A 14,780-nucleotide genomic window follows, 5' to 3' on the forward strand; every position below is an offset into this window, starting at 1 on the left:
TCTCTCGTTCCAAGGTGTCTTTACTCGTTGTAAACTCCTTAGCAGCGTTCAGTCGAGCTGACCTTGCCTCAGCTTCCAGTTTCTTTACTAGAAATGTTTAACTGAATTTGTTGTTTAGATCCATTAATTTTAAGCCGCTTACAACTATACTTTCACCCACAAGACAGTCTGATGCATTGAATACAGCGCGAAAAAAACAAGTAGATTTTACAAAACGCCTGGCCCCCTTTGCCGCCAATCACATCCTGTTAACGATCGGCCACGCCCATCTGTATGTGATGTTTGCTTTGATTGACAGTTTCGAGAAGATGAAGTCGTTCGTGTTGCGATTCCTCCATCTCACGCTGAATCCAGTTTACTCTCTGCTCCAGGGATTGGTTGGATGAGAGGAGTCCCATCCTCTTGTCCTGACTCTCCATCCTGGAGCACTTCAGTCGATCTTCAAGTAACTTGGGAAAATATAAGTCATTTAATTAAAATTGAGTCATATTTTACTCAAAATAGCTCTTCTTGAAATTGTAATTTGCATACTCGACGATGTTTTGATTACGATTACATACGCTTTGCTATATATCTGTTTATATGCTAAATACCTGAAAATTGCTATAAGGTAGCAGTTTCCGAGCTGGTGTCCGAAAATCGGTTTCTCGGGGAACTGCGAGGCGCCTACACTTTTATTAAAAAAGTTCCAGTCAGATTGTGCGACTGTGACGAGAAAATGTATTTTAATCGATAACAACTACCAAAGGAAGGTGATTGTTGCGCAAACTTAATCATTGCTTTAGTCTTGTTTGTGGTGTAATAAACTGCCCTTTCAAATCACTAGTGATTTGATTCTTTATTAAACTGATAAGAATTATACAAATAAAAGCTTTTGTTTAGCTAATGTAAACATTTAACAATAAAGCTAACTCAGATATGTTACATTACCAACAGGGGTGTCCTGACCTCGGTAATTTTCAACTGTTGCATTTGGACTTTAAAAAAAAACTATTTGAGTAGCCTTGATCTAAACCCTGACCGGTTTGTGTCAAAGTTAAACCCAGAAAACTACCTGATTAGAAACGAAACGGCACGAAATCTCAAAAACGTTAAAGGATTGCTGTGTAACTTGTTACAGATTCCCCAAAATAGCCTACGCACCACCAAATATACAAAGGATTGCAAAAGAGTGAGAAAAAATCGCTGATTACAACACAAGATCAGTTTCACTATTTTTTTGTAAAAAGAAACCCCTTTTTTTCTCGCCTTCTTTGAAAATAAAATACTTTTTTATTACGTCCATATTAAACATGACAAGCATTTCAATTTTCGAATTCAGCAATTCCAACTACATGCATTGGTAGGCTTGATTAAGTTTTGAAACGTCTAGGCCAATCAACGTTCGAGAAACATGCCACATACTCTGCAATTATTTGTCTAAACTTAAGCTGCGTTTTGTAACATGTAAAGCATATGTAAAACACTTTACGTAGACGTTGGTACTATGTAAATGTGTAATTCCATAAATTAGTGATACAATGGTATTTTTTGTTTCACATGCGTAGTGTTCGGGATTTCCAACAAATAAACTATTGTATTTTTCACAGATTATGTAACATTAAATGTAACTGCCAGTTGAACACCCGGAAATTTGCTCTGGTATCGAGGTGAGATTTTACGTTATGCAGACTCATTCATTTTACACCTGCCATTTTAACAAACCATCACGCAATATTCATTTACAACTGAGCAAAAGACCATTACTTAACTTAAATGATGTCAAATTCATGTTTTAATATTGAAAAATCAACTTAATCCCAATTTCAAGTGGTGTCTGGTCAGAACAACACGTGTTATTTGTGACGCAACAAGCGGCTGTTTTTTCACTATCGCTGATTTTAGAAAATCTCGTTTTGCGTTTAAGAAGATCGTTTTTGCCAGCACTGCAATAAAGTTGCGCTCGTTGGTTTTTATTGATTGTTTTCCATTTAGAGCCTTTTTAATTACAGATTGAGCAACATACATTAACATCCAACCTTCGTTCGCCCTTTAACATTCCTCCTAACATTTATTTGTATTAACACACAGGAATCTGTCGTACGTCAACCGGATGACGACAACGTTTAGGCTTATAGGTAAACTTGTGCTAGAGGTAAGTTACGTACTCTTTCCAAGGGTCTGTAAAGAAAGTCTTTCTCTGGTCAAAGAATGGTCCAAGTCTGTATGCGTGCTACAATGTCAGCAAAGTGGCGCTTAGGCTAGAAATATGGTGGCCTCATTAACTGAGGTTTGTTGATAGCAGGGTTGCCAGATGTCTGGAATTACCCTGGCACAGGGGTGGCCAAACTTTTTTACCAGAGGGCCAAATTTGCAACTGTCTCGCCACTGGAGGGTCGGATTAAATGAGATTTACGTAAAATTTGTCGTAACTGGTTGCCATCTTTATTAAAATATATATTATTGTAGTTACATCATACGTCATGGTTGGCAGACTGTTCTAAAAATAACACTACAAGGACATTTATTCTAAAAAAAACAACGCTTGCCACAAGCTACTGCTAGTAGCAATCAGCGCTGTTGCACTGCTTGTTCACAGTGGTAAATATGGTGCTTGGAAAAAAACCAGGCAAGGTGTTTGGCGGGCCGGATGAAACAGGACTGGGAGCCGGATGCGGCCCGCGGGCCGTAGTTTGGCCACCACTGCCCTGGCATGTCCGGAATTTTGGCGGAAAATCTTTGTCCGGAATGAATTTTTGAAAACACTCTTAATGTACGGAATTTTATCGCGTTGAGCCCGCAGCAGACCATACAGATAAAATGTAATATTTCACACGAATTGCACGTTATACCATTGCACGCTGCATTAGAGCAACGTTTGCAGCCAATATAAAGAATAAGTATAAAATTGTATAAAAAAGAACGTTTCACACGTTTTTCAGTACATGATTTGCATGTGCTGGTAAATCATATTCATGTCAGAGTCTATTTTTAGACATAGGGTTTCCGCGGGCATATTTCCAAAATGTTTCCCAAGGGGGGTGTTAGCGGTATGAAAAACCTGGAAAGGTTATGGAATTTAAATTTGTTTTTGAAAAAATCCAACTTTTGCAAAAGTCCTTGAAAAAGTATGGATTTGGCGCCCGAGAATGCCAAATAGAGATAGTAATTTCAAATTACCTAACGTTTTGTATATTCGATGCAAGTATGGTAAATTGGCTAAATATGCCAAAGTCTTTTTGCTAGTTTTACTATGGGAATCGCTCGATTTTTTTCGATTAAGGTTATGGAAATTCGGTTTGTTTTCTTAAAAAGTTTTGGATTGCGAAAAATTGCGCGGGAACCCTGTAGACAGTTTTGCCTTGTCTTTCGCAGTTATACGTGTTCTTTTCCAGCGTCAAAGTTAATGTTTTTATGGACATTGCCCAGTTCCTTAACAAACGAAATTTATGTGAAAAGAGAAACAGTTTACTGTTGCATTGTGGGTAATATACGGAGTATAAATAGTGCTGTTTATGGAAATCAGAGTTTTCTGAGTTACGATAAATGTTGTCTAGTTACTCATAGAAAAGTAACAAGAGAATAAATTTGTTAAAAGATAAATTCTACATTATGTTAAGGCTGTTTAAAATATAGGGATGTTTCAAGCTAATGCCTCTGAACTCAAGGCAAGAAGACAGTCAACAATTCGGACAACCTGCGTTACTGTCGTGAGGAAAGCTCTGCGCTTCCACCAGGGAGTTGATCGTCGCCATCAGGGTTGGGTTGAATTACATCAAGCTGCGCCCACCGTTCGCTTTTGGTCCCCGAAAGGAGAGCAAGCAACCATCATAGTTCTGGACGTTTCTTATAATGCGACGAAGAACTCGTCCAGGTTTAGAGAAGAGGATACGAATCAAACTAATGGTAGTTCTCACAATTCTCAAAGGTTTACGCTTCTGTTGCCTGTGCTGTTTTTGATGAGTATGAATTAAAGGCTAGTTGAAGAAATAAAGGCGTTTTTTGCATCATGAAAGCTAACAATACTCTGTTAAAAGGACAGAACCGTGTAAAAAATTCTGTTTTGTAACAATGCTATAATGTTATATTGTCAAAAATGGATTTGTTTGGTTGGTAACATGTAACAAAATGCAATATAACGCATATTTGGTGTCGCCTAAGATATTTATTAAACCATTCGGAATTTTGTCCATGGTAAATCTGGTAAATCCTAGTTTATAGGTCATTGGGGTAAGTTGTGGATTCGCTCGCCACGTAGTGATTTTAGCTTAGGTTAAGGTCTGTAGCTTTCATGACAAGTTCATTTGTACAAAATGGCACAATAACTATACTTTACCTTATTTAATTCAGTAAAGGCTTTAAATTGGAAAAAGAAACATTAAAAGACCATTGTCATTCTGCCAGAATAAAAACGAAAAAAGGAATGCGAAACGAGAGAACGTCACAGATGGATGCGCAACGAACGTTTTGGCCAAATCGAAATATTGACAAAATACGCAAAATTTAATACAATTTTTGAAATCTTTTCGGGCCCATTATTTTTTTAAAATTCGTCACATTGCCTTATCTTTTAGTCTATTTTATTAATCCGTTTTCGAAAAAGTGAACCCGACTCGATAATTACAGCAAAACGCAATTAACTAACACCCACTTTGTTCGTTGCGCAACCATCCTTGACGTTCTCTCGTATCGCATTCCTTTTTTCGATTTTATTCTGGCAGAATGACAATGGTATTAAACTAGGCAGTGACAATACCTTTCAATATGTTGTTTTGCCTGCAGCTAGCGTGATCTGTGTTACAAAACTTCCCAGTAATTTTATTGTGTTACCATCCCATACTTCGTCATTAGTTAAAATAAAATCGTTGTAGTCTGCCCAACACTTGTATCACTCTGTTCAGTGACCCGTGTCTAAAGGTTGTTCTTCACGGTTAGGGGATTCACCTCAACTTTTTGCGAGCTAATTCTATTTCGTGAAGCCATTTTCTTTTCATCTCATCACCAAGTTCCTCTTTTGAAAGTTAGCGCAAAGTTCTAGGATTTTATGCTTTGTGTACAAAATAAAAGCTTGGAATTGGAACACATTATTTTTCTATCAGTATTGCAGTGTTTTCGCTTGGAATACAGGAAATTCCGTTTGTATACTTAATTTTACACTTACTAGTTTTTACAAATAGCCTGGAAATTATTACGTTACACACTAACCTTTTGAAAAGTAAATATTAAAAATAAATGATTAGAAAATGAATTGTTTTGTAATACACTGCTTGCTATCAACTAAATTGTGTTGTTTTCAATTTAGCTTCATGTAATTTCATTCAGATGTTTTAAGTAATAAATAATATTCACCAACTGTTGACTTCTACATTGTAAAGTGGCAGATCTGGGAAACCAGGCCTGGATCTGCCAAGTGGATTGTTTTGCATTAAATGAAGCGGAGTTTCGAAGAAAGATGTATTGAAACAAATGATAATCAAAACCAGGTCAAAACAGTTTTTAATTTATTGATGTTGATAGGTTGGTAGCATTTACAACAAGTTTAGTATCTACAAAAGTCAAGTTCTCTGAAAACTGCTGGTCTGCTTGATGCCCTAAGTCTGCTAGGTACCTTGTGCAGTTGGTCCAGTCTGCAGGGTGTGGCAGCTGCACAAGATTTTGTTTAACAAAAAATTTGGACACCATTTTTGTGGATTGCATGCAAAAATTTCACACCAGAAGCATTTAATTGTCCTGTCTTGACCTCTTTTACTTGTTTGGGACCTGCTGAGATTGGTCTTGCACAGGAACTCGTATAAAAACAGGACATCTGCAGCATTTTCGAGTTACGTCACATATGTTATAAAACCTACGCGATCCTGGCAACCAGCAAAAAAAGGCGCCAGCAACCACGCAAAGGGTGCACTTTCGACCCCAATATCTCGCGAACCAAACAAAGCTGAACAAAAAATTTTTAACACAATACTTTTGTAAGCATTATCAAACCATCGATGGCATTGGTATGAAAAAATATCAAAACCACAAATATTAATATGCTTATAAATATGACTGCTTAATGCTTTAACACGTTTCGCAGAATAAAAGCCACTGACATATTCTGTTTCTGCAGAACATGCCGTTTTCAAAAAGCCCTAACTGGTTATTGCAATATCGGGGGCTCAGCTCCGAATATTAACTTGAAGTTCATAACTTGCGCATAATGTTGCCGTCCCCGCTCGCCAGCAATCAATGACGCGCCACCGCTCAAAATGTCCAAAAGGGGTTCACTTTCGACACCAATATCTCGCGAACCAAACACAGCTGAACAAAAAAATTTTAACACAATACTTTTGTAAGCATTAACAAACCATCGATGGCATTGGTTTGAAAAAATATCAAAACCACAAATATTAATACGCTTATGAATATGACTGCTTAATGAAAGCACAGAAAATAACTCAACAATGCAGTGTGTAACTACTGACTGCTCTAACTACTGACTCAAAGCTATAATACTTTTTTTAAGTATATTTTTTACATCACAGACACTGGACAATGTATCAAAAGTTTTTGAAAAGAAACGAAAAGCAGGAGCATCCAGCAACAAAACACAGTGTATGACTTTGTTGATTTGGACAACGAAGGCATTGGCTCAACGGAATACTGCCAGAACAATGGATTTTGTTGATTTGATCATGACACAATTTGGTGTTGCAGAGATTGGAGAAATGGCTGCGGCTGGTTTTAGTGTTCTTATGAGAGAATCAGAAGAGGTACACTATAATGTAAACCTTGTTTAACCAACAAACTATCAGCTTAAATATGTTACATTTTTATAATTTAAAAAAAATCCCCACAAGCAAATGATGTAATGTATGACTAAAGTGCTTAAAGCTAAAGTTGACAACATCGTCTAAGTTGATCAGTCCGGTCCCAAAGTAGCAACAGAACCTTCTTTTTTTTTATTTTATATATTTTTTATTTCACAGGTTTTAAACAGTGCGTCTCATGCCATAACGAAGATGATGTACAAACAAAGATTCTTCCTTCTTGTTTTACCGAAGATTGTCAACGCATTTAAAACCATGAAATTGGATGAACCTCAAGAAGAGGAAAATCAAAATAGAAAAGCAAACTACCTAACTGCCTTGGCAGAAATGCTTGTTCTTATTCACAAACAGGTGACAATTAGTTTAATTGATTTTAGTTTTACTTGAAAAGTTGAAATAGACAATAAAAAAATTAAAAATGTTTTGGAAGAATGTCATATAGCTGGTATTTTTTGGACTAAATGGTCTAAACTCACTCTAAATTGTAGTAATTGTGTCATAGTGTGCCAGAAAAGTAACATCTTTCAATAAACTTGTTCTCATTTTTGTTCCAAATTTATATTTTTACCAGATATTTCAACTAAAACAGTTGCCATCATCAGTTAAGGTAGTGCACATGCAAAAATAGGCATGTTTATATACACAGCAAGAAAAGAGAAAAGGCATGTGTTGTTTTAATAAACGTTAATAAACGTAACAGTTACAATAACCTTTGCATTTTTTCCCAGGTTTTGCTGGCACAATTCTCTAACTTAATGCCTCTACTACTGCAGTCACTTCATTCAAAAGTTTCTTCACTTCTTTTATCTGCTTTATCCGCCCTTTTGAACCTCATTCAGGTAAAAAGGAATTCTTTTGTCAACTATAAAGAATTTTTGCCCCCTTAGTTACTTTTCCTAAACCCCTTGTGTTTGCTGTTTTGTTGCACTTTACAAGTATTTTTTACACTTTTTTGGCTAAAATACCAGTGTATTTTCCAGTGTTTTACTGCATGCTCTTGGATAAATTGTTACTTTTACCAGATATATAACTATACACACTAAGCAAATGAAATATAAGCAAACTTTGTGTTTAATGTGGTTTTTAAAGAAAAATAGTTAATTTGTTAAGCACAAATTCTAAGTGATAAAACTTGTTCTCAACAGCACTTTTTCTTGATTACAATGAGTCCAAGACAAACCATACTTTAAGTATCACTGTAACCTCTATTTGTTCACACCTTTGGTACATTACGTTATGTTCAACTGAAACTATTATATGGAACTGATTTACAATTACAGGATGCACCAGATTTAATGGATTCCTATGCAGACACACTTCTGGATAATTTTCTATCGTTGTTGGAATTTAAAGGCAACATGTCAGTTAGACTAAAGGTAATATTTGTTTGTTTTTTTAAGCCAAAAATGTTTTGTGATGCTGCAAATGTTTTTTTTTGTTTTTATCATTACTCCTTGGTGTGCAGTCAAGGCCTGAATGCATCATGCTCAATAATAAGTCATCCATTGAACTCTCTGATTTTTGCTAGGCGTTTTGAGCTGTTAATTTTTTTCTTGTGCAATTAGAAAAGTGTATTTTATGTTCAGGGTGTTCAAATGTATTTCATGTACATCAGGAGTTTTGAAGCATTTGTTGGTATGCCTTTGAAATCACTACATAGTTCTTGCACTCTCTTCTATATTTCCTGGAAAGTAACTTGTTTCCCTTACCTTAAAGCATCTGGAAACTGGTTTTGCACCCCATGATGTAAATCAGTGTTCTCAACTCGTTTCAGGCTTAGACCACCAATTTAATGAAATAAATATCGTGTACCAGTCAGTTGAAAGCAACCACAACAAGCATATTGGCTTGACATATGTTATTTCAATACAGAATTTTTAAGAGTGATATCAAACAACAGCTAACAATATTTGGCCAATCACTTGGATAACCTTTTTTTGCACTGAATATTCAGTAAATTATTATGGGTCCCCTTCCCTGAAGGGGACACATCTTGATTACACTCTGTTTTTTTCTTTTTTCCGCCGAAGTTTGTCCATGCACTTTTGGCATGAAATCTTTGGTGGATTTGGATGAAACTTTCACAGATGGTAGATATAGTTATGTAGATGTGCTATCTGCTTCTTTTGACTTAATAACCCCAGTATTTACCCCGCTAGACCCCAAAATGTGAAACAATTTTGTATGTTGCTGCGCACCACAAATGAAAGATTTCTGTGGTGTAACGGTATAGTATAGGCAACAGAACACATGGTACATGTGTTTGTGCATTACTTGGTAGGCATTTTGGACATGCCGGTCAGAGAGTGTATTAACAGCCTTATGACGTCAGAAGCGTTAAGGAATGTTGCTAATAACACCCCTAGTGGTCAGAATTTTAAACATGGTCCGGTTTGGATAAAATTTTACATGACTGTCGAATTAAATGTGACTTGTGTAGTTTCTATCTCACACAGCATGATTATTTCTGAAGACTTTTTTTCGTCCTGTTTAAACTCATAGCACCTAAATTTATTATTGTTTTTTCCAAAAATGCACTAGTTACAACTTTGCATGTGTGGGGGACCCATGAGTTTCTGCATGCAGAAACAACTAAAGGTATAAAATACAGTGGCTGATATGGGACCAAAATAGGTTATAGTATATGTGCAATGGCAATATGTGCTAAGCCACCCTTCTAGTATGCAACTAATTCCAGTTTATCATCTAATATAATTAACGTCTTGTGGACCACAAAGTTACCACTGACCACTAGTTGAAAACCCCTAGTGTAGCTTTATTTAATAAATTATGCATGTTTTTTTATTCAGGCTGTCACATGCATCGGATCACTGACGCTTCTCCCATCACCAACCCTTATTCCAATGAAAAACAGAGTAATCAAAAGCCTCTGTCACACGCTTGATGATCGCAAACGCTCAGTGCGAACAGCAGCAGCTAAAGCTAGATCAGAATGGTGCATTGTGGGTACTTAGCAATGGTTAAGAGATTGATATTGGGGTTCTGTCATGTGGCTTCATTTGTGGTGATCGTTTTAATTATTTTAGCTTGTTACTTAGTGTGTGGAATGTGTTCTAGGTATTGCATCAGTATAGTACAGGGGGTGCAAATTTCAATAAGAACTGCAGGCAGAAAAAAATACACATTCTAATTTTAGTTTGTGTCACTTAATGTTTAAGTTATTGCTTTGATTATGTAAAAATCTAATTTGTGTCTCCTTTTTTAACCAAATAATTATCACCACCACAGAAAAACGAAAAGTCATTTTTAACCACCAAAAGTCGCCTTTAGGCCACATGCCTTGTGTTTTGCCACCCTGGTATAGTATTAAAGACCGTATTTTAAGTTCTGCCATTCATAAAGTTTCCATATCATTAAAAATGTAAACTTATTCCAAAATTTAACATTTACTATAACTGTTAAAAAATTTTGATTTTGTTTGTAATAAATAGTCATCTAAGATTTGAACTTGTACAACAATGCAGCCATTCCCAGAACTTATTTTACCTGTTAATATAACATTTCTCTTTCATCATCAAAAAAGAAAATCTTAATATTTTGTCAATGTCAAACTATGTTAATTATGAGCATCGTTTAGTTAAATTTCGGTATTTATTTGCAAATTGTGTTGTGCATAGTACACATAAAAATTGTCCATTTTACATTTGTATGTATGCATTCAATTGCAATAAAACGAAACAATAAAAAAAGTATTTTCAGTTTTTTAATTAGCCAATTTTTTTCGGTTTAGAGATTTTACAAAGACACGTGACAAGTTTAACGAATATGCCAGCAAAAAGATATTATGTGGTGCACCACTAGCCTTTGTGGCGACTGTTATGACGCGTTGTGACGTCACTCCGTGGATTGTTACGTCACGAGCAGTTTTAATAGCGTGTCAAGCGGAATATTTGGTTCAGATATTTAGGAGCAGAAGTTTCCGTAATCAGTGATTTTTAAACAAGAAAATTTAAGTGAGTTTTTAAAAGAACGGCCATAAATAAACAACCTTAATTTTACATTGTTGTAACCGAAATAACCACTTCATATAATTCTTCGTTCATAATCTTCACGTTAAATATTGGGTCGATGCCATTTTTCTCGCACCATGTTACGCAAATGCGTGATGCGCATGATAAGTTTTCACACATTTCGACCAATCAGCGCACGAGAATTACGCGGCACGTACACAAAATCAATGACACAATAAAGGTTTATGCTAGAAGTGCTTGTTCACGAGCCGGAGTACAGGTGTGCTAGAAGTCGGATTTTGCCAATATTTGCCGGAGTTTACGTTTTATCAGATTTGCCGGATCGGGATTCTGGAGTTTATTTTGCTTTCATTTATGCTTCGTTAAAACAATGATTGTTCGTTGCACCGGAGTATTATGAGGATTCGGAGTCGGATTTTGCGCTATTTACCAGGAGTCGGAGTCTAAAGAATCAGACAAAGTGTTGTAAATTGTGGGTATATTATGATTAGTGCATCTGAGCACTTGGTAAAAATGTCCTATACAAACAACATTTGACACCTTGTGTGCCTATAGGATAAAAATCAAATTTAAGTTGTGTTTTCTGTTGTTGATATTTTTTTTTAAGTAAAACTAATTCATTTGGTATGAATAATTGTTTGTCTATAGTTTTGCCGTTTTTGTTGTAACCAGAAATTAACCTTTTTTGTACTTATTTTCATTGGTGCAGCGAACCTGTCTTAAAATGAAACAAAAATTTTATTTAAATTAATTCGATTTAAATTAGAAATACTAAAAGGCATTAATTTCTTACACAAAAAAGCTCAGTTTGGACGGAATTTGTAAAAAAAAGTTAGGGTCAAAACAGCATATTAGGCCAAAATGTTTCAACCAACAGAAACTGCAGTGCATCACTACTTATTTCAAACATTCAACATCATTAATGGAAACCTTGCTTTAGCCATGCCCTTTTTAGCTAACATGGAAACAATGGTTTTCATGAAGAGTTATAAAGTCAAATTCAATGGTGCTTTGTTTCTAAAATGCAAAGTGATGTAAAGTAATGTCAATATAAAGGGAACTGCTGGTTTACTCATTAGGAAAGACTACAGTTATTATTGGAACTGTAAGTGTGGATTCTTGCCCTTAAGACTGTAATTTAGCTCCTGGTTTGGGACCACTGCCTTAAATGTTGCAATAAATGTGCGAAAATAATTGATTGCCTTGTTTTTTTGCACAAGACACAAACACTTTTCCTAAACCTATTTATGATTTTATGTTTGATCAAAAATGTTTTCTATTTCAAGGAAAAGTTTTAAAACGTAGTGTTTGCAGACTTTTTTGCCATTTTGTTCTAATAAAAAAACTGAATATTTAATTATTACCTTACGGAGCATTTTCGTGCAAACGTACTCTCACAAGGAGTAAATTATGTTTAGTGCCCAGTTCAACTTTAATATTTGACTGTGATTTTTCCCATTAGCTATAACCAAAACTGGTTGAGACAAGCTGCATTTGCATTTCTGACAGATGTGTCCCAACCTTTGTTGAGTAGCCCTGCTGTAGGGTGTAAATCAATTGCTTCACTTAATAACCCAAAACCCAAACAGCCTAAGACCTCAAAGATTGGTGTAATTTTTAAACTATGTCTAAATTGTTTTGATTTTGTACCATTTATAAAATTGTGACTTTTTAGTATGACAGTAGTTGTACATCACCCTTTAACCCCTTTTGTTACCCCATTAGCCCAATAAAGTTGGTGGTATTTGTAAACAATGTCCAAATTGGTTGATATTTAAACAGCTTGTGCTATGTGGGATTGTGAGCTGTCCATTGTTGTGCTTTACTTTGTAGCCAGCACAAATGTTATGAATAAAGTATGAATTTAATGAGACCGGCAACAAAAAAACCCAGTAAATGCAACATATATTTGTAAGCTTTTTGATGCCCAATGTTGTGGAAATTTTCGCAGGTACCGCAGATATAGCAACTTTGCAATAGGCCTACCTATTATTACATTTTAAAAAGTAGCTTGGCATAAAGTAAGATAATTTGCAGACCGGCAAAATATTTACACAGATCGGCGGTTGGGAAACACTGCACTAGAGAATACTGTTTGCATTGTAAAGCTCTGGTCACTTCTCCTTACCTTATTAAAATGCTAAATGTACTAAAGTTCACGTAGCACCTTAATTTAAGCTTCATGTAATTAAGTTTACTGTATTTAAGTTGAGTACAAAATGTTACATTGTACTTTGTTTAACAAAGCCACTGACACAGCATGGAGGTACATAAACCAGGTGTGGAAGACTTGTAGTTATTTTTGGTTTTGTGATTTAAAAGAAATATATTGTTTATGTTATTGGGTAGTGTATATTATGTCTTAACATTATTTTTAATAATGTAAAATGTTTTTTGGCCTGCTACAGTTCATGTTATTTATCATGTAGCATTTTGTTGCATCAGCCGAACTAAGGTCATGTAAATATTTGTCACAGCAGAGCAAACATGCGTCAGCTAAACTGTGATTCAACTGTAATAAATTTTGTTGGCAAACAACACACTTAAAGTTTAGTCAAAGCTTAAGTGGTACCCTAAGTCAAGCTAAGAAGTAGCTTACTGTATTTATGTTTGGGGCAAAATGTTACACAGCATATGTTTGAGTCAAAAATTTGTTTGTACTGTTTTGAAAGTCTCTTACACAGCATGCAAATACATACATTGGGTGTGAAAGTTTTGTTGGGATGTTAGATATAATACTTTTTTTGAAACACAATGAAACAGCATGTAGTTGATAAAAAATTGCTTCTATTGTTTAAAGTGTACCTAACATGGTGACCACAGGGTCTTTAGCTACCACGATCATTGTTCTTTTCCTAATTTTCAGGTCAACTTTTTTGATGAAATTATTTGTGCTAATAAGTGTGCTAATTTACTTACTTGAAGTAAAAGTTCGTTACTTCCACAATCCAAAACTGATTTCAGATTCTATGCTACTTCCTGGTAAAAAAAGTTTGTTACCATTAAATGGTATTTTTGTACATAGTAGTTATATGGGTGTAAACTGCCCCATGATGCAAAAACCGTGTTTGGTTGTTGCTCAAAACACCTTGGTGGTCAAAAATTTTTTTTGATGTTTAAGCGGGCATATGTTTAAAGGACTGTAGTTTGATATTTTGTTAGTTTGGGCGAAGAAACCTATCACTAGCTCCAGAAAAAATGATATTGTAGGGTGTAAATCATTGCATTTACTTAATAATCCCAACAGTTGTCTCAGACCCCAAATATTGGTGTAATTTTAAATAATGTCTGAATTGTTCTGATTTTTTACGATTTATGAAATTGTGACTTTTTAGTGTGACAATCGCTATGTATCACCCTATAACCCCTTTTATGTTTTTCCCTTGTAGCCAGTGAAATGTTATGAATGAAGTATGATTTTAATGAGATTTGTGCACATCATTTTGTAGTGTACTAGAGAATAGTGTTTGCATTGTAAAGCTCTGGTCACTTCTCCTAACCTTTTTAAAATACTAAATTGTTTTTGAGCTACTGTGGTTTACTTTGTTGTCATGTAGCATTTTATCACACTAACGCAACAGGGTTCATGTAAATATTGTTGCAACAAATCAAATATTATTTGGTTAATTAAAGCAAACAATAATCCACTCTAGCACTTTTCTGACTTTGACAAATATGTGGGTGGGCAATGTACTAAAGTTCACATGACACCTAATGTTAAGCTTTATTTATTTATGTTTACTGTATTCAAGTTGATTGAAAAACGTTACATTGTACTTTCTTTAAAAAGTCACTGACACAGCACGGAGGCACATCAACCAGGTGTGCATGTCTTGTAGTTATCTTTGGTTTTGTGATTTAAAAAAATATATCGTTTATGTTATGGGTTAGTGTATATTATGTCTTAAAATTATTTTCAATAATGTAAAATGTTTTTTTGGCCTGCTACAGTTCATGTTATTTGTCACATAGCATTTTGTTGCATCAGCCGAACTAAGGTCAT

The 14,780-nt window shown here is 35.2% G+C and overlaps 1 protein-coding gene across 1 annotated transcript; it reads left to right on the forward strand.

The window, feature by feature from the left end:
- The first annotated feature begins 5,260 nt into the window (after window positions 1-5,260).
- LOC145208585 (MMS19 nucleotide excision repair protein homolog) lies at window positions 5,261-10,513 on the forward strand. The gene is made up of 6 exons (XM_080078964.1): window positions 5,261-5,462; window positions 6,501-6,728; window positions 6,945-7,136; window positions 7,514-7,624; window positions 8,066-8,161; window positions 9,596-10,513. Exons 1-6 carry the CDS (start codon window positions 5,409-5,411, stop codon window positions 9,758-9,760), a joined length of 846 nt encoding a protein of 281 aa, XP_079935090.1. The 5' UTR covers window positions 5,261-5,408; the 3' UTR covers window positions 9,761-10,513.
- The last annotated feature ends 4,267 nt before the right edge of the window (window positions 10,514-14,780 follow it).

Source organism: Phallusia mammillata, chromosome 1, assembly GCF_965637545.1.
Source record: "Phallusia mammillata chromosome 1, kaPhaMamm4.hap1.1, whole genome shotgun sequence".
NCBI lineage: Eukaryota > Metazoa > Chordata > Ascidiacea > Phlebobranchia > Ascidiidae > Phallusia > Phallusia mammillata.